At 41.6% G+C, this 25,442-nt stretch overlaps 1 protein-coding gene across 2 annotated transcripts in view; it reads left to right on the top strand.

Annotated features, from left to right (window-relative positions):
• Nucleotides 1-25,442, top strand: part of LOC136001306 (transducin-like enhancer protein 4) — a 97,654-nt gene that overhangs the window by 60,523 nt on the left and 11,689 nt on the right. For both annotated transcript variants that reach the window (XM_065655450.1, XM_065655448.1), the window contains exons 9-11: nt 23,200-23,319; nt 23,867-23,920; nt 24,577-24,729. In XM_065655450.1, the coding sequence (XP_065511522.1) occupies nt 23,200-23,319; nt 23,867-23,920; nt 24,577-24,729 (327 nt within the window). The remainder of the gene's footprint in view (nt 1-23,199; nt 23,320-23,866; nt 23,921-24,576; nt 24,730-25,442) is intronic.

The following is a 25,442-nucleotide window of genomic DNA, read 5'->3' as shown; positions in this document are numbered from 1 at the left end:
GCCGCTGAGTTTTACATTTCTTTCATTCAGTGTCACATCATTTGCCTTTTTAATGAAGTTATCTGGGAATTTTAATGTGTAGAGTATTTGTATGAAGGAAACAGCTCATACCCTGCTATCAAAGAATGAGCTGCCTCTGCTTTACCCAATATTTTTTTTTCTCACTTTTGTGTATTCATAGAATCATAGAATGTCCGGAATTGGAAGGGACCCACAAAGATCATTGACTCCAACTCCTGTCCCTGCTTGTATGCTGGCCTCTTACTTTGCACTCTTTTGCCAGTTACCACAGGGTGACTGTTATTTGGTGACGTACCCACATTTGGACAGACTTGTGCAGTGCTTCTCACTGGCAAACTTTATTTTGCCACTTTGTGATTTAGGGTAACTCAAATGTTCTTTCTCCAGATGCTCTCTTCACCCGGAGGCAAACACTTACACGGGCTGTAATTTCTAACCTGAGCAGTCATGTCTAATTATTTCCATGGCAACCGACTGTGATGTTGATAGCACAGGATTATGACTTCACATTGTTGAGTAGGAAGAGGAAGTTTGCTGGGGTGAGGAGGTGGGTGGAAAGGTCTTCTCCAGTGCAAAGGCTTTGACAGTGTAATAGCTAGGGGAAAAAAGTAAAGGGAGGGAATGAATTTGTTTATTATCTCTTTTGAAGTTCTCCTCATTGTAAGTGTACAACTAAAATCATACCTTGGATTCTGTCATTGATGGCTTACACCAGTTTACTCATGATGAACATGTCTGGAATGAAGAACACATTTGCAGGCCGGGTTAAATAGGTGTTAGTCAAAGGAATGGGAGAAAATAAACAATACTTATCAATTTTTGTCAAAGTGGGACACAAACTAGATGGCTGCTTTTTGTCTTATAGATTTCCGTTGGCACTGTGATACCTGTTTTGGTTATATTGAGCACTTTCGGTTTTGATTTTGAGTAGTCTTTAAAACCCTTAGATCCAAAGTAACTTGAAACATCCCTTATTTTTATGCAAATCAGTGGATTCCTTGGGCATGCTGAGGATCTGCTAAAGGGAGGGAAGGAGGACAGATTACCTTCTGAAATCAATGACATGGATGAGACATGAGTTGGAAATTTCTGTCTTCTAGCTAAAGTCACTGAAGGCTAGTAGTAGCTTAATATTTGTATTTGTACCACTCTTCCTCTCTTTTCCCTGGCACTGGGAAAGAACCATATTCTTAGTCGAAGTGTTGTCAGTCTCTTAGGTTGATTTTAGAAGAAGTCGAAGGAAATGAGTAGTCTGACTGATTCCCAAGTTGTTATGCAAGATTGTTGAGTGCATCATGAATTACAAAGTTTTAGCTGTGCTTTGAGGGAAGAAGCAATTAGGCCGGCCAGCAGGAATTGGCCATTGAGGGGAATTTGAGGGAAGGTTGCACCGTGTCTCCCGCCTCTCTCTGGTACAGCTCTAATTGAGTTGAATAATTAATCAAATATCTAAAGCTTGATTACCCTATTCTGCATAGCAATTTGAAAAGTTCTGTGTTTTCTTGAGCGACATTTGGCCTTTTGAAGAACAAAAAATTGGAAATGCTAATGTTTTTCAGCCAACTAAAGGAAGAAAATAAAAATGTCTCCATAGCAACAAAGCTTCTTTCTAGATGGTTTCCTAAGATATGCCTGAACCAGAAGCAGATGTCTGATTTGAGAACCTCGCCTCCTTCAATGTAAACAAATAACTTCTAGGCAGGTGTTGGAAATAATATGGAAATCCTATTAAGGGGCCCTGGGTTCCTGTCACTCAGGAAGCCCCTGCCACAAAAGGGTTAGTTGTCTGAATAAAGGAGGCAGAGTAAATTCTCGTTAGGCTTTAGCTTTTCCCAGGAAATGATTGTCTCTGCGTGCTCTTTCTCCTGCGAGCCTGAATGTAAGCTGTTCCTTCTATTGATCCCCTCTGCCACCCTTGCTTTCTCCCTCTCCTCTGCCCCTGGATTAGCGCTTGCTGTCGGTGGCAGCTTGCTGTGGGCGTTGTGGCATTTGTGATTTTAACCCCCGTCCCTCCATCCCCAGCGCAGCCTCAGCCGGTGAGAGGACAGCCAGAGGAGATGCCCAGTGCCAGCCTGGATCCAGGAGAGGATGGGAAGCGGGTGATGGGGGAGGTGGAGCAGCTGAGTCCTGGGTGGCTTATTGCTCCGGCTCATTTGTGTGAATTTATAGATGATGTTGTAGCCTGTGGCACTGCGACACCGAGCGTTGCCTGGACACAGGATTTTCCTTTTACACAGGGACCGCAGCTTTGGAGGGGCTGCGGTCAAGGTTTTGGCATGGCTGGCTTGCTGGTGTCACATGTTGGGATTCAATATGAGAGCATGTTTTTTCTTGTAATGTGTCTACAAAGTTGGTGGGACTTTTTTTTTATTCCCTTCCTTCTTTAGTGAGAAAGCATGTTGTGCCTGCCATCAGTAGTCTGTTAGTCTGATGTGACAGTTTTGCCACCTTTGAACTTGCCTCTGCTGGTTTTGTTCCCAGACCCCTCTGTGCTCAGCCCTGCACTACCACAGCCCAGGGACCAGCTTACCTGTGGCCTGTGGGTGAAAACTTCAACGCTGGGCAGGCAGGAGCAGGTGCCGAGGACTTGTTTTCCAGGGTCTCTAGGCTGGAAGCAGAGACTGTGTGCGTGTTCCCCCCTCCCCATCTCCACTTTCCTCGATGCGCCAGACATGCATAGTGATGCTCTTAATAACACTCAGAGGGTTAAATGTGGATAAACACAAAACAAGGCTTCTGAAAAGCCTGACGATTATCATGCAGCATTTCTCGGACTATAGCCCCTGAGACGCACTTCATAAAGCCAATAAAGTGCGCGCCGGTGGTCTCCCGTTGCCCTGGCAACGGACCACAGGGCACCCTGTGTGTGAAATGCATGAACATCTGCGAATTAATCTTTTTTAGTTTGTTCTTCCCTTGGCATCGACGGGGCTGTGCTGGCTGGCAGTGGCAGGAGCTGAGCTGGAGGGTCCCCCAAGGATGCCCCCGGCGCCTGGCAGAGGAGATGAAGCCAGGTCCCTCCTGGCAGCGCTTCCCTGACGGCGCTGTCACAGGGATGCTGTTAGCTTGCTTTTGGCTGCACAGGGAAATGAATTAAAAAAAAAAAAATTCTCCTAAATTGAGGCGTTATTGGGCTTGTCAGTCTGCCGTGAAAAAAATAATCTGAGGGGAAAACTGAAATAAGAGCTTGCGTCTGCGCCACAGTTTACTAGACTTCACCACTCCTGTGCTTCGCTCTCACCGGATTGTGGTGCAAAGAGAAGTCGGGGAGTAGCTGGTCTCGTGCACACCACAAAATGGAGACATGTAACAAAAATCAGCAGCGCGATAGCCGACGCGGCAAGCGGCCTGGCCACAACTGCGCTTGCGAGATGTAGAACCGGGGGGACGATGGTTTCCTCTGCCTCTTGGAGCAGTGACCCGTCACGGCGGTGGTTCACATCCCACCAGCACCCGTGCAGGTGTGCCAGACGTGGGTTTCCCTTTGCTGTGGCAGGAGCTGCAGGGTTCGTGCTCTGGGCGCTGTGCCCGCTGCGAGCACAGGGCTTGTCCCGCTGCTCTGCACCGAGTCTCCAGGAGGACTGTAGGGGGAACACTGTGTATGTCATATCGTCAGCGAATGCTGGATGCAATCAGTGTTTTAATCAAGTATTGGAAGTGAAATGCGGCTTTAATCTGCTAATTGCATTAAGAGGGTGGCAGATTGCTCTGTATCACTTCTTTTTGAGCTGCAAGCTTATCAAAGAGTACCGAGGTGCTTTTAAGTGAGGTATTGCAGCCAGTTGGAGGCTACTTGTTTGCATACGAATATGAGCAGGCACAGCTGTACCTCTGTTCTTCTGCCTCTTGAGAGGCAGTGAATGCAGCTGTGGGAGTTTCCTTAATGCGTACTTATGCGTAAGTGGGGCGGAGAGAGGGAGAAAGGAAAAATTTCAACAGGGCTTGTTCTTTTTCCATTTGCAGTCTGAGCAGTCAATTGTAGCTTCTCTGTGCAGTGAAGCTGGCATGTTTCAAGCCACTAGATTTTTTGAGAGAGGGCATACAGTATTTTCTTGGCTATATTAATCTTGCCAGGTTGAAGTAAATAATGGCATGGATTTTACTGGCGGTGTCCTCTTTTGTCAGACTGGTGCGCACTGCAGAGGTGCAGCACAGGCATATGGAAGAAGGGCCTGGAGAGGGGTCTCGTGGTTGCAGCTATCCCCAGAAGAAGGTTTGACTGCCGGGGTGTGTGGTATGAGTTTGGCACAGACCATACACAGCACAAAACTTGGCAGCTTCACCAACGTATTTCTGAGTCCTTAGCTCATTTCATTTTAATAAGAAAGTGGCCAAACTATATAGAAATCATTGCTTGCATTGAGTTGAAAAGCCAGTGCTGACCTAAATAACATGGAGCTTTGCCTTGTGATATAACAACACCAGGCGTTAGGAAATCATTGTATTTGGCTTGTAGTAATTATAGCTGTATGCTTATATTTCTTGTATCTCCCTGATATATTGCTGAAAGCATACCTGTTGATGCTGTATTTTTGTCCCACCTCTCTATTTCTTTTAGAAATACCAAACTGCAATTTATTTTAGCCCTTGAGGAAATGAATGTTTTGCTTTTCCTCCCCTGCTTCGAGAAACTAGTTTCTTGCGATGACCTGCAAATATTTTGTAATGAGCTTTGCTGTCCCATACTGCAAAATATGAGAGGAATTCAATGTCTGAATAATTTTAAAATAATCCCTTTAAAATCAATTACAGTAAACCTTGTGGGGTGAGAGAAACCCTTTTTCTGCCATTCCCTTGAAGTACGATATCTTTCCAAGTGCCCTGTCAGGATGCATAATTGCCATTAGACTGGCAAAGGCATCCTGCTTTCAGTATAAAGGCAGCCTGTCTAGGATCAGTTTGGTGCCTTTATGAAAAGCACTGTATGCTCACCACGTCGGTGACCTAAAAGCTTTATATCACACTGCAGGTATTTGAAAGCAATTAAGTATTTAGCAGACCTTCTGTAGGACTCTTTGTGTGCTTCATGAAGGTTTTCTGGTAACTGTGTTGCCTCCAGCCAGGGCTAAGGCTGGAGGTGCCATTTTTGGACCCTTCTTGTTGCTCCAGGGGATGAGGGAAATTAGACATTTTTGTGTGGTGGTGTTTCTCTTCCCTGTTCTTATTAGAGTAGCATCAGACTGTGCAGGTTTTTCCCAGTTAATCTGCGCAAGTTGCAACCCTTTTGATATCAAATGTTTTCTGTGCTATAGTACCTCTCTGTTGTGCCTTTGGTCTCCATGGACCCTAAACCAATTTGCAAATACTGCTAATGACCGTAACAATTCTGCAAATACTGATAAACAAACTTAGCATTGCAAATAGCAATAACTTGGTGTATAGTAGTAAATTTATCTGAAGTTTCCCACCGAGTAGGGCTAAATACCATCACAAAGTGACAGAGCAGTGGCTACTTAGTAGACAAGTGTTTCATAATTGTTTTGGAGGGAAAGAGGAAGAAAACTTTGATTGAAGAAGGCTCTTTATGTCGACAACACAGAACTCCAGAGATGGCTACAGTGCAGTCACTGGAAACCCACTTGTTTTACAAACAAAATATGTTACAGATTCTAATTATAAAAACAAAAATTCGCACTTTAATTTGACATACAGACAGAATTTTTCTTACTATTTTGCTAAGTCTTGAAACTGCCAGGGATTATTTCTGAAATACTAGTTATTCAGCAGACACAACTGCTACTGTAGATGTCAAAAATAAAATATTTATAAGTGTATTTGATATTGTGTTCTGGCTCAAGATATGTATCTGTCCAACACTGCACTGTGATGTGTATGTAAAGTGGTCTTAGGAAAAACATTTGTTCATATCTAGGCTTGTTCTTGCCAATAGTGAGATTAAATCAAAACAAGCACCACTTGCTATCTAATTTGCTCATTTTTTTAAAGTTTACTTAAAGTTTAAAAACATTATGTTGGTGAAGTGATATTGTTGTGACAAAAGCCAACAAAAACAAGGCAGCAGACATCTGGAGGTGGTGGTTTCCCACACTAAAGTGGTACCTGAAGTAAAACATGTAATGCTTAGCACATGGTTCTGTGCTGTATGACTAGTTTGCACTGCGTAAACATGAACCCTCCTGAAACCTCTGGAGAAAAGCACATGAAGATTTGACTTGTGGCTGCAGAGAAAGAAACACTAAAGTGGGTGATTAGGAAGAGATCAAATGAGCATGAGGGCGAGCAGAGGGAGAGAGAGATGTGGGAATAAATGAATATTTCCTCTCTGCATCCACCTGACTAACTACTGTGCTTATTTCTATCCACATTTTACATATTCTCTGGAGAGAACCCTTTTACAACTCGCATGAAAAAAAAGAGGAAGAAAAATCGTAGGCAGCAGCCTTGATTGTGCTGTATAAAGATCAAGTAGCTAGTAGACCGATGTGTGCCTAGCGCTTGTGTGTTAAAAGCTTTTTGCTCTCTATACGGTGACACCAGAAGCAGGGCGTAGGAAGGCGTTAATCTTCTGAACATTAACGCTTTCCAGGATCATAGGTTACCATTGTCCTCTGTTGTGTCAGAATTTGCCTAACGTTTCCTTTTCTCCCCGTCGGACATCTGGTGGTTCCTCAGAAATATTTGAAGAGCCGTCGCTTAGTAGTTTATGGGGGAGCCTTGAATAATTCAGACAACAAATGATTAGGCAAGCACTTGTCTATCTAACTGAATTATTCTGCATGTTTGCTGAAGCAGTAAAGCAGGAGAAAAGCATTTCCTTCTCCGGAGGGTTACTGTGGTAGTATTGACCCACCTAGTTGTTGGGTTTCAGCCTTTTGTTGACACTGTTGTAAATGAAAGCAGCCTGGACAGGCACTGAGCAGCTGGGCTGGATAATTGTGAAGGATTCATGCTTGTTGCTGTTACCCCCAGTGTTTGTAGTGGGTTGTTTGCTTTGACTTTTGTTGAACTGTTGACAAAAGCATTAGATACAAATGGGAACAAATAAAGTGGTGAGATGCCAGGAGGGCTTGGCAGTAACGGTGGTTTTCATTCTGACTGAAATGGGGAATGTCGACACTTATCTGGATGGGAAATGGAAGGTGTGTTCAGCGTTTGTGTGCTTCCCCCTCCCCTTTCCCTTCCTTTCCTTACTGCTAAACATGTTTTGGCAAACATAGGTGAAAAAAAACAGAGCAAAGGCAATTTTACCATTGCCTTAACTCTTTGGCACCACGTTTTTGAGGCTCTTTCTGACTGTGGCTGTCTTGCTGGGTAAATCCAGTTCCTGGCATGAAAGGATTAAGTATAAAAAGGGAAGGGGAGGAAAAAAAAAAAAAACATAGAAGAAAAGGAGGGGGAGGTAGAAGGGGTAGAGTTGAGAAAAGAGAGGATTAAATAGAACAGTATACACTAAGTGGTATAGCCAGAAAAATTGAAGTCATTTACTGGAACGCTTTTAATTTGGTTTAAACAAAATACTCTTTTGTATATTCAAATGGGGAGTAGCTCAGCTGTTGTGAAGCCAGAAAATTAATGATATTTTTAGTGAAATAGCAAAAGCATGTCAACAACATAGCTGTAGATGATAATGTTGGCATTTTATTCATGAGGAATTATCAATGCAGGTTACTGGACAACATAGTGTGACCGGAATGATTGAGCACAGGGGGAAGCGGCTGTCCTTCTGTAAGATGATTTCATTTTGCATTTAGTCTTTCAGCAAGAGAAGAAGGAGAGAGAAAGAAAGCATTTAAAAATACATGTCTAAGATGCCTGTCCTTGTGGTTTCTGGCTCCCGGAGACTAACCTTTTTACCTCTATCTGACTCACAGTTTTGTCACTACTTCTTTCTTGCCAGCTGTCCTTTCTTTTCAAGTCTGTCTTGAGGGTTGTCGGAGAATAGAGCCAGAAGAATAGACTTGCATTAGGATATCTTCGCTGAAATGGCAGTTTTGGCCCTGGAGGAACTGAAAGTTTGTTTGTTCTAGCCGTCTCTGGCTCTTGAGTTTTGTGCCTGAGCATTGTTCACTTGGGACCCTTAATGCATTTAATGCATTATGAAATATGGTTACCTTGGTTGGTTATGGAGGAAGTTAGTGTGTGATCTGAAAGGTCCTACCACTTGGCAGGAGAGATGCATCGTATTTGTTACCCTGGCTATAGTTTTCTTGTAGCAACCAACCTCAGAGTGTTGTGCAGGCCAACTGGCAAGTGGCAAATAGAGTTCATGGGGTGAAGACACCACTATGATGAAAGAATAAGACACAGTTTCCTATTGCTGTCTGAAGGTACACAAATGTTTTCCTTGCCTCTGCTGTAGCATGTGTGTCTGTTGGTATCTGAGGTGCCCACAGGGTTTTGGGGCACCAAAGTTGTCACATGCACGTATTTTTTGTTGCCTGCTTTCATGCAGCTTCAAGTTGTCCTAAAATCAAACGCCATAGTAGCAAGGTAATTCTGGTGTTTATGGACAATCATCCATGAGTGTTTTCTTTATTCCCCTTTGTTATGGTTGCCATATTGCTGCTCTAGTCTCTTCACAATAAGAAAAGAAGGGCAGCACAAAAAGAGATAAGGAAGAAATCGCCTTTTACTGCTGCCATTGCTAAGATTTCTTGTAACATGCAGCATGTTTGTTGTGCCAAACCACAGCCCTGTGGACATCAGCAAGAAGCATTTTCCCCAGATGTTAAATACTGTGGGATCAGGGCCTGAATTTGTTATTAATCCTACAAATATTAAAAGAAAGTGAAGAAATATCAAGCTATTTCCAGCAAACATGTACTGGGATTGGTGTTACTGTAAATATCAGCTTATGCATGATGAATCCCAAATTCTTTTTGTCTCCTTCTTTGGGGAATACCCCGAACAATTCTACAGGGAGCTAAAGAAATTCTCATAGCAAATTTCAACCTTGAATGAAGGAAAAATGAGAAATCTCTGAAAAGCAGGGACTTAAAGCCCAATCAAAACAAATATATTCCATAATCATGTTTGCACAACATTTAGGAAATCCACTTTTGGATCATCTAAATTGTGTGAGAATTCAGAAAACGTAACTTGTGAATGTTCTGTGGCATTGCTCGGATGCTTTTTAATCAAGCTTGAATGGTTTTATGATTTCACGTGAAATGCACTTTCCCCTGTACTCAGTCATACAGAGTTAGCTCTTTAGGCTAATCTGCTTTGCTTGCAGACCTGTAGGAAGGGCCCCAAGCTGTGCTTTACCAGGAGGAGGCACGAGTTTCAGGAAGCCGAGACCTGTGTCTGTTCTCTAATGACCTGGAAGCAGGAAAGTGCTTCTGGAAATGATTTGCATTGGAGTAACAGTAGTTTTGAATGATTACAGGACCAAGAGGAGAGAGGAGTGGCGTACTACATAGGCTGAGATCAAACTGGGCTCGCCCAAATTGCAGAGAGATTATGCATCATGGTGCAAGTTTCTTTTGCATAGTCTGGTGTCAGATAGAAATGGAGTGCTAAACTGGCGAAATAGGAGTAAGAGTGGAGATAGGAAAGAGCATTCAGTAATGTAGCACAGGAAACTGTAAAATAATGAAACAGAAGTATGACAGAGAGATGATGTCCTAAATCAGTGGTGCGCAACCTTCAGCACAGAAGGTCTTTACTGGCAACTTGCCATGAGCCAGTGGGCTGCACCTATTTTGCATATAATTTACATTGGATTTTAATCAGATAAGCACACACCTTGTTTGTTTTTCTTATTTATGGAGTGCTGTAAGTGCAAACACTCTGCATAGCACGAAGCAATAAAGGATTGTCTACTTGATGGGTTATAGTAAAAGGAATGACAATAGGAAGACTGGCTCTGCATTCTTGAAATCAGGGAGGTTTATCTGACATCTGGCTGTTTTTGAGAGGGCCTTACACATTCTGAAGTACAGGTTTGAGCTTATTAGGCAGCTGCAGTTTTGGCTTTGTTCACGTTTCAAATACATAAGGTTAATTCGAGAAAAATAATTTCCAAGACAAGCTTGCAGATAGCACATTTCCTGGTTAATTCTGTTACCCATGGGTAATTTGAAAAACAACAACAACCACCAGCAGTGTTTTCTTCCTGAAATTTTGTTCAGAGTATTAAGTTACTTACATCTCAGATGTAGTGGTTTTAGGTTCTCCTGAGTGTAGCTGATGGCAGTCTTACATACAATGCAGAAGTGTTTCCTCTTTTACATTTCCTATGTCTCTGCGATGCATATTTATGCAAACTAAATATGGGCTAAAGTTATTATTTGTAGACGTATTAGTTTCTGGAGTTTAGGTTAGGCACTCTGTTACAGTAGTTGGATTGCTCTAGTTGTCTAGTTGTGCTTTTGCTGATACAAGGAAGACTGATTTTTATTTTTTTTCCCCTCTTTTTTCCTCCTCCCTTATTTTTCCATTTCAGTCTAGGATATTTAGTGGATCCATCCCTGTGATACTGGAGTACCTCCAAATCTTCAATACATTAATCCTCACAACAACCCTGTAAGGGAAAGACATGCTCTCTAGGCTTCTGAGATTATCCCTATGCTATAGATAATGAACTGAGGCATGAAGAGGCTTAATTGACTTCACAAGATGAGACAAAAGAGCAGACTACTGAACCTAGATTTCCCAAATATAAACACAGTTTTCCATCCTTCCCAGTTTTAGTTTTTTACGCAAGCATCAGCATTACCTTGTGATCCCCCTTTACTTAATTTTTCCTTTTAAAACCTCTCTGTGGGTCTGAGTCCTATTCATGGCAAGTGCATGCATGCTTCTTTCTGGTGGTAGCTTGTGTGGGCTAGTTTGCCCGCTCAATCCTCTTGGGCTAATTCCTATTTCAGTTGGCTACCTAATTGCATTATGATTTTCAGAACAGAAGCTTTGGGTGAGTATTCCCCCTTCCTTGGGGTTTGATTGCATTGCTTTTGTGTGCGGAAGGTGTCCTTCAATACCCCACGGGCTTGTAGATGTAGCAGGGACAGCAGGAGCCCACGGCACTGTTGGGAGAGTCACAGCAGGGGACACACAGGTGCAATGTCCCCCCTGGACTAATGTCACAAAGTGTACATACACCACACCATGAAGCACACTGCTGAGACCCTGGGGCTCGTGCTAACCCCTTTTGGTGGCACACTACCAACAGCAGCATGACTCTGAAAGCCCAGCACTGCTCCTGAGCTGTTCCCCATTATATCACTGTCCCACACCCAAGCTCGCAGGGCTCTGTCGCCTTCCATGCATGGAGCAACATCATTCAGCCGTGGATCAGGATTGTCCGCACAGTGCTCCCCTGTCAGCTAGCAAGGTGCACAGCTGGAGGACACCCCCAGACTTCCTCTGGTGCTGCTGCAGAGGGAGCAGCCCCAGAGGTGGTATGGGATTGCGATTTTTGTCAGTGGTGAAAGTGCCCTGTGGGGAGAGTGTGTAGGCAGGGAAGAAGGATTTCCATCTGCAGGCTGGAGCTCCGGATACAATTGTGCCTGCTGTGAAAGAGCTTGTTATACTTTCTCACTGTAAGGGCTCCATCTGGTGCCCTAGGTGTCTTTAAATGGAAATTTACATTTACTGTCAGAACTGAAGTCTACGCGCAATGAGCAGTCTGATGGTCTTACCAGTCACAACAAAAGCTGAAAGCCTTTCCTGCATCTCCCACCCTGAAATATAAGGGGCAGGGAACGAGAGTGAAACGGAGCGGGACGGACTGGGCAGGTTCAGAATCTGTCTCCATCATAGCAGGGGGCAGTAATGAAGACCTCCTTAAAATTCTCTGTCTTAGGGCAGGATTTTGCTCATTACCGAGGGTAAGCAAGGTGACGTAGCAAGGAGACAGAGCCTGCTCTTGCTCCAGCAGCCCTGATGTTGGTTAGTAAACAGTGGTGTGACTTACAACTCAGCCTCTTAAATTCAAGCTAGAGACTTGCTGGCAGTGCTTTGTGTTTACTATGTAGAGTCTCCACTCGCTCATCAGGACAAGCATGCCCTACATTGATGTCAAATTTGAAAATGGTGTGTGCAGAGATCATGGCATTAGTCAAGCCTTGCATTAGGAAACACTTTGGTAGCTATTCTGACTACTGCCTTGAACAGTCGTGGTCCTGGCAGCTAGTAAGGAGAAGAAATGCACTGACAAATGGCTGCAATTTGGGATTTAATAACCCTTCCCAGCTGAGAAATCTGTTTTACAAGTTATCCCATGCATCCTTCCTAGCTCCTTTTTTGCTTTCTAACTGTCTAGCTGCTTCGCTCTAATCTGGATCAGTCTTTACAACCAAAATAATTCCCAACTGTGCACAAAATCAAGATGCTTGGTTGTATGTGTATTAAAATATGGGTGTTGGTTTTTAACATACTCCAGAGCAAGTCTGAAAATGCCTGTGTTTGCTGTTGCACCAGAGGACTACAGGTAGCTAGAGGAAATTTTCCATATTGAAGAAGCTTTGGGAGGCTTTCTCTTAACCCTGTAGCTCCTGCTTTTATAGTGCTGCTTCGGCCTTTGATCTCCACACTCTTAATTGGCTCACAGGGAGGTTATTTACCGTCAACAAGAAAAGTACCTTGAACTTGTCATTTTAATAAACTTGTTATTTGCCAGCTTCTCTAGAGGCATCCCAAATGGAAATAAACATCTTTCATTTTGTTTTATAAATAAATTTTAAAAATGGTTTCCTAGACAACCTTGATGAAATGTCAACTTCTTCTCAAGTCTAAACCCACACCATAGGTATTGTTATCTCCATCCCTGCTGGGTAATTTCTACACTGCAATAGTTTGTTTGGAAACATGCCTGTTGTTCTTTAAAATGTACTTAATGCTAGATTAGAGAACATAAGACTTTTTTTTTTTTTTTCTGTCTCCTGTTTCCACCAGCTCATTTCTAAATCATTTAAAATAAAGAGCTTGAGCATGTGTGGTATTTAAAAAACCTTTCACATGATGTTTTTAAAACAGATCAATTTCAGCATTAAAGTGTTAGGAATTCAGCCAAGGAAAATTCAACTCAGGATTGTATAGCTATAATGATAATGTATTATACCCGTCTTCCTTGAAAATGATTGTAACAGTAGAGTTGAACCTAGTGAATTACATAATTTAGGAGCATTTGCCAGAATGCTGTTTTAGGGGGATTACTGTAGTCTTCCTTTAACAAAAGCAAGGGGAAAGATGGATCGTATTATGAAGTACTTAAGTGAGAGGGAACAGTCTTCACAAATTATCTAAGATAACTCATTTGAATAGAACAGAAGGTCATGTATGTGCATGCCAGTTATCACACTTAACTACTTGGCAGAGTGTAGGGGGAGTACAATAGGGAGATTTTTGCTTTTCCTCTCCTCTAGCCTGAATTAAAAATGTATTGGCTGCTCATTGCTGACATCAAAACATTTCCAGCTAGCCTGAAGTTACTATTTGATTGTGCTTTTAACGTTTAAAAAATTAACAGCGTGACCTGTCTAATATAAATAATGAAAGGCCCGGAAAAGTAAAAGCTACTGCTGCTTCTCTTGGCAAAGCTCTAGGATGTTCGGGAGTTGTAATGCATCTAAAAATCTGGCAGAAATTACTATGTGTTTTATTTTTTCATTCTTCAAAGTAGGTGTTGTACATACGATGTGCTATTATATACTGATGTAACTGCTTTAAGGCTGACTGCAGGATCTGTGTTCCCACCACTCCTGCATCCATTCCACTTACTAGAGTTGTCGATTTGAAGAATGAGACTGGGGACAATTATTTTTGCAGCAGGCTGAGGTCCAGATTCAGGGTAGTATGCAGTAGGCATCTGAAGTTCAGTACATATGTACCTTCCTCTGATTTCTTTATCTGCCTTGTGACTTTCCTGAGATCAAAGTGTGTGCCTCAAATCTGGCATCTGCTCGAGTGCTTTCCTGAATAGGAAATGGGATAATTTCCTGAACAAGGGTCTTGGGAACATGAGTGAGTGTAGATGAGGAGAGGCAGATATAATAGGCTTGGATGTTATTTGGGCAGAGAGGAAGACAATAGAGCTCAAAGATTTCACTCTGGAAGATATTTTTATAGATGGTTGAGATAATGTTTTGCTTCAGAATCAGCATGCACTGGAATTTGCAAGTATTTAATAACACCCAACCATGTTTTATCCACCTGCCCAATTAAGAGACTGGTTGGATAATGAATTCTCTTTTCACTGGGTGCTTAGCAGTGGCACTGGGTCCCTAAAGCATGTAGGGTACTGGGAAAGGATAAAATACATTGAGTCTTCAGAAGCCACACAAAATCTGACAGGGGAAGAGATGAGTGAATTGCCAGTCTCTTAGTTAATACCTGAGAAAAACATGTGAACATGCTTGTGCTTATTGAAGCAGTGAGGATGTGGAATGAATTCTTCTATTGAATTTTAGGGTGCTTTTTGTAATCATGGTAGTCTCCTGAAAACTACCTCTTTTCCCATCACTTTTCCACTGATCAAGTCAGGAACAAATAGGACTAAAAATGGGGGGAAGGGAGGGAATAAGTCAGAAAGTGTAGAAAGAGATCATCAGCTCTATCCGTGAATTATTCAGTTAAAACAATAATTTGCTTTGTTTTCTTATCGTCTCCTGGGTCATCGCTGCAGCAAAGCAACTATAAAATCCTTTAGAGACAAACAGGCAGAAGGAAAGAAAATGAAAGTGTTTTTCCCTGAAGGGTTGATACATATGGATAGTTTGGAAGGGAACAGAAATGTGAAAACTCAAAACTGATGCCTTTGCCATGAATATTGCCTATGTGAGATGTAACGAAAACTAAAAATGTGCGGCACTGGGGCACAGTACCTAACTGAAAGCAGCTAAATGGAGTGTCTCCTGGGACTGTCTTCAGACATGATCTTTGTGGTTTTAAAGCGACCAAAAACAGGCTAGTTAGTGCTATGTTATATCCTTCTGGTCAAAATGAAGAATTACATAGGGAATGTAAATCCCTGGAGAAAGTTGTTAGGACCTGTCACATGAAAACCGAATCCACTTAGCTATCCCCGCAGAAGGCAATGCTTAAAGCCTGATCATTATTACTTTAACATGGAAAATCTGGGAGGCGTAGGTGTGTGTATTTTTTACCTCCTAACCTCTGTTGCTGGTACTGACGAGATTTTTATAACCCCTGTGGCTTGAGCCACTGCAGGAAAGTGTTTGCGTTCAGCTTGGCTCAGTGCCGCACAGTCCATTTTAATCACTGTGCAAAGTGAAAGGATAACAGTTTTACTGTGGTACTCAGTCTGAAAAGAGGGCTCTAAGCAAAAGCCGGTTATTCTTCAGAGGGATTTTGTGATTCTTACAGATATTTTTTAACAAAGTATAAAGCATACTGACACAGGCCTTTAATGGCTATCATAAAACATTCCCTCTTTAGTGTTTTCTTACTATGCTAAAAACTAATCGAATTACCTTGTGCGCTCTGTTTAAATTCAGCCGCTATGAAAATGTAATTAGTGTTAATATTCTGGAGATACGTTGGATGTTGGGAATTTTCTGTGTGTGTCCATCATCATCTTTTGAAGAAGGCTCACGGAGCGCCGCTGCTTTTCCGTGTGCCATGGCACGCCGCTGAGTCAAAGCCCATAATGCAGGCTGGTGGCTTGCCCCACTCCCTGGTGGTGAGCCCACAATTAAATTGCTGCATTGAATGCTCTGGCTGGTTGAGCTTTTTCTCTTATGCTGTGATTGCATGCTCTCCCTCGTTCTTTCTCCCTGGTTAACTCTCAATACCCTCCTCTCTGTTTCTGTTTTGCTAGAGCCGCTCAAACTGTTTCAGGTCTCTGCCGAAGGAAGTAGCATGAAAGATCAGTAACTGGAACCCCGGATAAATATTTGAGGAGAGCTGTAGTTCTGCTTTTGCTTGATACCGCTCTGTTCCTCAGATTTCCAAAGACGATTTTATTTAGCCTCAGTCCTTCTGAATCACTCTGATTCTGAGGCCTTCAAGCCCTCCCTTTCAGTTGTCCGATTTTGGCTAAAGTAACATTTAGGGGTTTGCGTGCTGTGATGATCAACATGCACATTTGTCCTGGATTTTGGCATTTATTTTCTAAAACGGCAGCAGCAAGGTTTTCCCTGTCTGGTAGCATTTCCACATTTAAGCTGTTGTTATCCGGGAGTGCCTATCTTTTCTGGGATCATTAGGGACAGGATTCCTTTGCAGCCTGCATGTGCTCTGAGGCTCGTCCGATGTATTGTGTATGCCAGTTGCAATTTGTGACTTAACACCTTCTTGCAAATTTTTTCACTCTGTTCAAATTACCTGCTCTGCTGTGTGCTGAAGCATGTGGTCTTAGTTTGGGGTCTGTTCAAAGGGGAGGAGATTGAAGCACGGGGGTGGTGAATGGACAATGGATCAGGTGAATTGCTCTGTGGGTTAAAGAGGAGGATGTTTGACAATGCCTGGGTTGTGTTACCATCAATTAAGTTAAATATTTACGAGTTAGCAGATGCGGATGAGAGCAGACTTGATGGTAAATGTAATCTGTGAACTTTCAAGCTTCTGTAAACCTATCAGAAGTGTTTAACTCCTTTTGCTGCCCATCTGTTTCTTTTTCTTTTGTTCCCTGCTGAAACCAGGTCCTTTGTTCAAACTGTTTTGCTTACCAAAGGGTGCTTGTTATTCTTGCCACACTCCTTGATTTCACTACCTTCATGTGCCTGTGCTAAGATATACTTTAACCTAAACCTGTCTTTCCTTTTTGCCTCACAGCTGTGCTCCTCTATTGCTTCACTGCTTGTACTTAAGCTGCATCAGTTCTCTCCATCCTTTGACCCTCACAGTGTCAGTAGTCATTAGGCCTTATGTGTGTTATGTCCCTCAGCCAGTGATTACTGGAGAAGCTGTATTTTAAAGGATTTATTGCAAAACTCCATCTGTGAAAGGCTAGACAGCAGCCCTCACCGTTGCTTCAAACACCTGCTTTTCTTGCCACCACCATGCACCTGTACATCAGGAGGAGCCAGAGAAATAACAATACATGCTGATAGGATTATACGTCAAAATTGCTAGGTATCTCCAACTTCTGCTGTGTGGCCTGCTCAGCTTTTCCCACAAATTGATAAAAAGCATGTTGAAATACATGACTAGAATTAACATGTACAACTGTAGTGCTTTATTGTTCATTTTATCACCCATTTTATAACACCTAGAATTTGATGGTTTTAATTAGCTTAGATTAAATATCGCAGTGGTACCACCAGGACAAGCAGATCACTCGTGTAAACAGTTACACGGATGTTTTTAAAGAAATTACACTTGCATATACATAATGTATGTACATGCCTGTACTTCTATTCATGCAAAACATTCGAGAACACTGTGTTTCAAAGACTAACTGCCGACCCTACACATTCTCTTTATTCTGGACCTCTTTATGGCCGTCTCATTGCTCTTGCAGCAGTACTGCACATCTAGACTTTGATGGGTTTTATGATGCTCTTATCCACTAATTAACGTCATTAATTTTGCAATTAGTGAAGTTAATTAGTGGGTAAAAATGCTGTATAAAACTTCAAAGTTTGCATTTTAATCATAGTTTGCATTAAAAATAATTATCACACTCTGGATTACTAAACTCAATCCAGTTAGCTCAGACAGGGTCATGTGATACTAAAACTGGCTTTGTTCTGTGTCTTTGCTAGCTAGTTAGTAGCGTTTTTCCCTAACAATTACTGAGATTTTCTCCAGTATCTCAAAATGCAGCTAAAGGGGAAAGGCAGCAAATGAGGGGGAAAAAAAATGATATGGTGTGGCAGAGTGGAAGTTGGGTTTCAATTTGGGTGAGTAGAAAAATAAGCTGGAAAACAGGGTGGTGAGGACATTAAAAAAGTGTGCCATGACTGGTGGTATATGTAGAAACAATACTTGGCTACCAGCCTCCCCTCCTTTGCTGAGCCAATTTGGAATGATGCGCTCCGGGCTGCGCTGCCTGGCTGTGCCAGCCTGATTGCGACCGACAGCGTACAGCTGGGGAAAGGCGTGGTAAGGAAAACCCACTTGCCTAAGGACAGCAAAGGGGCGATGTTGGAAAATTAAAGCAAAGAGCACAAAATCCTTGAGGCTGGAATGGGTACAGGGATATAGCACTAGCAATAAACGTCATGTAGTAATAGTAATAACAACAACAAAAAGCCGTAGTAGCAGTGTAGGTGTGGGTGACCTCAGGAGCACAACTGCTGTGCAGACACTCCATATGGTGTCTGTAGAGCAGCCCACAGCATTTCAAACCCATCTACCTCAGTTTAATAAAAGTGGTGTACCTGTGCCTAGGGGTGTATGCAAACAAATGCATTTTTTTAGACAGATGGGTGTTGTCTTTTAGTTAGAGCCATGCAGAAGACTTGGCGTGTGTGAGCTCTGTGTTACGGTTTTTCTTCCCGGGCTCGGTGGGCTGTGCTGGATGGCCCGTTCCTCTTGCCCACGTGTTCCTTACACCCTGTCCTGTCACCTCTCTGGCAGGACTTGTCCCACCTCATACTATTCATTACTCACCAGACCAGTCTTGGTCTCATCCCTGGAGTGTCAGAAGTTGCCACACTGCTTTTTTTTAAATTTTTTTTCCACGTTTCCGATTTAAGCATATGGTTTTATTTTAGAGAGCTAAGTGCTCCAAGCCTAAGCCTGGCACGGTGCCAGGGTTCAAGCTCCAGTGCTGGTATGTCCATCTATAACACGGGCACCAGCCAACCAAGCGGCATTACTGCCTGGTCGTTTCCCTGCAATGCATGTTGTATCAGTTTTTATAGTTTCTTTTATACTTTCAACAGACTTTATAACACCAATAATGTCATTCGGATAATTATACTGTAATTGACCTTAGCATTGAGCATCCTTGGCTTTTACTGCAGTTTGCTTAATACTTCAGGATGGTCAATTATCTTGTAATTCCCGCTTTGTTGGGAATTATTGTTTTAATTATTGCACTCCAAATACATCATTTTGGTGTAGTAGTAAGGGTACGCTGGGGAGTGATCATATTCATGAATGCTTTAAAGAGTTACCAGCTTTATCATGTGGGAGGGCTTTTCATCCTGTCATCTCTAGTCATTACTTTTAACACTGATTTCATTTAATTATCAGTTAGTCTGCTCAGGCCAGGTCTTCGTCTGTGGGAGCTAACATATGGGGAGTTGGTGCCTGCAGGATTTGAGAGCAGTTGGATGGCTGCACAATCAGACCATGTTGTTTTCTTTTTTGCCATGTTACAGCGTGAGTCATCTATATTACTGCAAGTAACTTCAAGTGGAATTTGGGGGTAAAATGGTGAAATAGTCTTTTTTTCTGAGCAATTCGAGGTAGTATTTATCTCAAATAGATAACGAGCATGCTGATGTTTGCCCTGTTACCAGTGAGAATTTTATGGTTGCATAAGAAGCTTATGTAGCTGTCTTTATGTTCATTTAATTTGTGCCTGTGTGACACAGGTGCCAGGAGTGCTCTGCCAGTGTCAGGAAGAAAACTGAGTGGTCCATGTGGTGGGAGATCTTTTCAGTTAGGACTGCCCGAAACAGAGACTGAAGCGTAATGTGCCATGCTTTACAGCCTAATGCAAAAGATAATATGGGCCCAGCACTAGAAACACACCGTTCCACTTCTTAAGCAAATTATGTGAACAAGGCAGTGTGCTCAGCCTTTCTATAAATGTATATGTTCAGGGTTTTTTGACAGCATTTTGTGGTGTATTTAGCATGGACAAAAATGTTCTACCTAAGCAGAATATGAAAAAATTGTGTGTTTTGCTAAAACAGAAGCTAAATTTAACCTACCTTCACTAAAGAGTATTTTTTCCTGTGTCTGATTTAATTATTATATGTGAGCAAACTCAATGTTGGTTAGTAGGAAAATGCTACTCTCTAGTAATTAACACATTTATTGAAGAAAACAGCAGTGTGAAAAGACTTTATTTCTCTATAAATTTTAATAGTTACTAAAATGAGGACTCTGGCCCATTAAGTTACAGCCTGCCAAGTCATAATGTTGAATCACTTCATTTCTCTAAGTAGCTATCCTATTCTAGCATCTTAAAGGCAGCTGTTAGGAGATCACCGATGTTTTAATCAAGGAACAGAGCAGAGTCCAACAGCCGAACAGTGCACTTCGATGGAGGTTTTCTTCCACAGTCTGCAAATATAAGGACCTCTTTTGAAGTATTGTAGACTTGCACACTCAGGTACCAAGGTGTGGATGGGTACAGGATTATATGTAGGAAACTGATGTCAGTGCAAACCAGGAGGTCATTGTTACATTCCAGTATTTCTTACTGAAGATAGATCCTTACAAGTGTTTATAGGCGGAAAAGCTGTTGCATACAATAGTGGCAACTCAGTATGGGTAGTAATGTTGTCCCACACACACTGAGAATAGTAGGTGTTAGGTCCGTACGACAATCTAGGCCATAGCTCCTTGTCTAACTACATTACATGTCTTTATTACTTAGCATAAGTAATAAATTTAGATCTGTCGGCACCAGTACCAGAGATCCAATGAGTCACAAATCTTTATGTGAAAGATGCATTACATGTTGAAGGGAAAAGAAGCTGGTACTCCAGGGGATTTGATTGACTGGCTTCATGCAAGGAAAGGCACAGAACAGTTAAAATTCAGGATGTTTAGATTTGTTCTGTACTAATTGACTCTTGAGGCAAAATAATGTTAGTCCGAGTACACTGGCCAAATTCCAGCTTGGGAAATGAGATTCTGACTGCTGTCAGTAGCTGAGTTGTCTGTGTTTTTGTGCTAACATCAGGTGAGATACCGCAGCAAGATCTTTTTATATGGGTATCAGGTCTGATCCAGCTTTGAAGCAATGAAACCATTAAGCAGTGTGCATTGCCCCAATGCCCAATGTGGTGCTCATCCTTTATGTCCTAGTGTTAATTAGCTACTTTATCATTCTGGTAGGGAGCTTTAATTTATTACTTTATTAAGCAGTGAAATCAAAGATTAAAATTATATCTATAGCACATAGCTAACTAGATTGTGAAAAATGAAACTATATGTTTTCAAATTCATGAAAATAAATATTTCTATTTAAATAAGTGCAGTAGTTTACTTTAATTCTTTAGACACCACTCTAATTTGTAGTTCAGTAGTGATTATTTTTCTTCGTTTTAAAGCAAATTGCCTTCTGTAGGGTGAAGTTGAGAAATAATGAATTGAATTCACATTACAAGCTACTGCCTCCTAAATTGTAAATGAATATAAATGTAATAGGAGCATACTATTAAAATCTTTTGCAAAATATTATACTCTATCATTGCAGTACACAAATACATTTTTTAAGCCATCAGTTCATTTGATGTTGTATTTCTGCTTGCCCTTTGTTTTAATGGCTTCCATGCCTACTGCCACTGCTGTCTCCAAATGTCTTAACATGTGTTGCCTCTTCAGAGCAAAAAATAACATTTTTGATTGTGTCATTTACTGTAACAGTTGATTAATGATTTGCTTTAAAGCTAAATCAGGGAACTTATTTTAAGATATATTTGCTCAAGATAGGAAATCTTTGTCTACCTGTTTTCTACCACTGAGGAGAAAGAAAGATGTGGGCAGGCAGGCAAATGGGAAAGGCACAGGCTGTGTTCAGCACTAACTTTGTTCTAAAATTTTTATTTCTGCTGGGTGTACTTAGAGGGTAGTTAACAACCAGTTATCCAGTCAAAAAGATGGAAGATTTTTGCAAATTCCAGCATTGATTAATGTGAGCTACTGTTGACAAGAACTGGAAATTTTAGAGAAGTGGAAAGGAGGACCCGAGTCTCCCAACAGGGAGCAGTTTTCCTTCATGTGACTTGGGCAACAACCACAGCTTAACTTCTGTTAAGTGTTCTTAACCCTTACCGGAAGTTTGTGGTGTAGTGAGTTAAGGAAAAGAAGAAATTCAGTAATAGCGATGAAACAGAAGTTGCACAATGTAAACGCTAGTTTATTGGTTTGTGTTCCTGGTGGATGCTGTGAATTTCTGGTTAGGGAGATATGCAGAGAAAACCCCAAAATCAAATCGCCATGCTGGACAGTTTTATGTGGAGCAACAGCTGTTCATAGTGCATGGAGGAAGAATGCCAAAACCAGTGTTCCTGGGTGAATAGGAGGATCTAAAATCTGGCAGTAAGGACCTCTTTGGTTGTTTTTCCTCCCACTCCCTTATAGAAGGAGGACAGAGAGATGGCAGCAGTCAGCAGGGTTTCAACTGAGAATTACTTTTATCTTCATTCCTGTCAGCTCCGGTTCTGCAAAATGCCTGAACACATCCTTACTTATGTATGTTTAAATGTTGACTTCAGTGTGAGATAAAGTTTAGTGCTTTCATGTGTTCTCGAACTAGGGCCAAAAGCTGCTAAAGTGAGTCCTAGAGGGAGCTTTGCATCTTTCATTGCTTCTTTTTTTGTGTACCTAGACACAGGCTCCACCAAGCTCTGGAAATATGGTAGGGGTTGATGAATGTTGCCTGCCTTGTTTAAAGGAATAAAGCAGAATTGTTGGATGACAATGCATGAAGTACATGTTCACTGCCTTGCTCTCCTGTCCCATATGCGTGCTCTTTAAATCACCATAACTAAGCAAGGGCTGCAGTATGGCAAGAGACTCCCTGACCCACTGTGTTGTTTTTCCATCTACTGCAGGCACAGCCTGTGATTGTAAACGGCACCACAATAAAATGAGTTTAGGGGCTTTTCCCTGTTCTTTCCTGCTGCAAGGCTGTTCAGAATCTTGCTTCTTTCTTTGCTAGAAATCTTCATTCGAATGTTTGCTGAAGCATGACTTACCTTGAGCCACTTTGTTCTTTTCGATTTACAAGGGCAAACATACACACATACACACCCATCCCCTTCTTCTGGGAGTGTTGATTTAACCTTGCATATTTGTAGAGGAAACAAGCCAAAGCCAGGCCAATGTGCAGTATTCATTAAATAGTCCAAAGCAGCTCTACATTCATACCATTGACACTGCAGATAGCATCTATGATCTGTCAGCTGATAGCCTTTATCAGTATATCTTGCAATGTATTGTGCACTTTTAATACCAGACACTTGCTGAGTAGCTATCACAGATTAAAACCCAAAGCGCTATCTGTGAGAACAACTCCAAACCATACTATCAAGTTAAGTTGTACTGAGGGATAGTGACAAATGAACCACTGTTTTGAGTGTGCATCTGATGATGTTTTCTCCATCTCTTTTCTGACTGCAGAGCTCTTCTGTATCTCCCTCAGCCAGTTTCAGAACAGCAGAAAAGCACAGAAATTCAACAGATTATTCTTCAGATAGTAAAAAACAGAAAACAGAAGAGAAGGAAATAGCAGCTCGTTATGTGAGTAAATTGCTGTATTATGCATTGTCAAACTTAAGTGTGGTTTCACCTGATTCCTGATGCACAACTAATTTTAAAATTGATGGTCAGATTTTTAACTGGTTCTTGCTGCTTGCCTTCTAGCATCTATGAAAGGTGAAAAGTTTCAGTGTGTAGGATTGATAGTGTTTTTAACAGTATAAATACAGCTGGGAGGTGAATGAAGAGGACTGCACGTTAGTTAGGCTGGGACTTGGTAGATCTACACTCTAGCTTGGCTCCACATCTCGGTGCAGCGCCAGTTTGGATGAGGATTTTCATCCTGCGTCCTTGTTCACCCATGTGAAAACAGAGAAGAGTGCTATATGTGTGACAGACTGTTAAGGAGGAGCCCTATAGGTGACCTAAATATTATAATTTTATTATCACAAAAAGCTTGGTAAAAGTAAATGCTATGTTGCATAGTTGTGAGCAGCCTTGCATTTCATTGGTTTATTTTTTCTTAGTACTTAAGAGATGTTGAGATATTAAATAAATGTTTTTAACACATAATGATTTGTCATTGCAGGACAGCGATGCTGAGAAGAGTGATGACAACTTGGTAGTTGATGTTTCCAATGAGGTATAGACAATAGTGGGTTTTGCACCTTACAGTAGGGAGGGGAGGGTTGTCTTCAGTCGTTTCTGTGCATATTTGGTATATGAATAAGATTACAGCCTTTGCCTTCATAAAGGAGCTTGAAATGCCTGAAGGAATCTAGTCCGGAGTCTTTCTTTATAGTGCAAATCAGTTCTGTGACACTTACTTATACAAAGGACCTTTTTGTTTCTTGTATGAACCAAAAGTCTGCTTGAGACGTTTGAAGCCATCCCAGCACAGCAGATAGGATGCAGCTTGTAACAGTGTCTGTGTTTTCTTTCACTCTGGCCATGACTTCATTGGTGAACTTTATCAGGCCTGTCAAGTGCCTCAAACCTTTTCAATCGGTCACCTGACAAATGAGATTTACTTCCCTATTTCAGTATTCATAGATTTTTAGCATTATTTTTCATGGTTAATGGCATCAAATTTTAAGACTGCCTTTAGAAAAAAAAAAAAAGTTGAAAGTTGTCTTTCATTGTCCTTGATTTTACAATTTTATCAGCTAAATCAACTACAGACGGAATGAAGATGTCAATGTTTTATGACAGATCTTCATTCCAAAGTGAGAACTGCTCAAGACAAGCACTAGTGGCTAGTACGAAGTTTTTATACTAACCCTCATTACTGATGTTTAGGATCCTTCCTCTCCCCGGGGCAGCCCAGCACACTCTCCACGGGAGAATGGCTTGGACAAGACTCGACTGCTGAAGAAAGATGCACCAATTAGTCCAGCGTCTATTGCATCCTCCAGCAGTACTCCTTCCTCCAAATCCAAAGAACTTAGCCTTGTAAGTGCTTCAAAATGCTCCTGACACATGATCACATGCCATTACACATGCTTACTGAATTTCTGTCTGGGCACAATTTGGATTTCCATGGCTATGAGTAAAGCACCGTGAAGCACCAATTTAAAATTTGTTTAATTTATCTCTTCAAGAGAATTTAATAAAATAATGAGAAAGTCCACAGCCTTTTTTTTGAGATAGGAAGAGGTTATTTCACTGGTGGTGTGGATAGATGATAGATGTGCTGTGCTGAGAGATGTTTTTCTCCTCCCCCATATGAAAAACTGTCATTCTGAGAATAAATAAGAGTACACAGGGGTTCCTTGAGCTGTTTTCCTGTACTGTGGTTTATAGCAAATTCAGTTCCCTGCTTGGATGTGATTTGGTTGTTAGCATTGTTTGAATTACTGGGCCATATACAACAACAATAATTTTTATTTTCTATCTAAAAAGTAATCTGTCATTTACAAGAGCCTTCCTTGACTTGCATCGCAAATCACAATGTAAAAAAAAAGAAAAAAAGAGCTGCCTGCAAGTCAGGGGTGTTCTTTCCTTTCCTGTTTGTGACCACAGTTAATCACCTTCCTGAGCTGCACAGTAACTCCCCTCTCAGTTCTTCACAGGTCAGGGTACACAATTATTTAAAGAAATAAAACAAATAAAAAGGAAAGCTTAAAGTGAATGTACTGCTCAGGAAGGGTGATGGAATGACAGGT

The sequence above is a fragment of the Caloenas nicobarica genome, chromosome Z (genome assembly GCF_036013445.1).
Source record: "Caloenas nicobarica isolate bCalNic1 chromosome Z, bCalNic1.hap1, whole genome shotgun sequence".
Lineage (NCBI taxonomy): Eukaryota > Metazoa > Chordata > Aves > Columbiformes > Columbidae > Caloenas > Caloenas nicobarica.
Note: the sequence above shows the minus strand (reverse complement) of the source record. Positions and strands in the feature narration are given on the sequence as shown.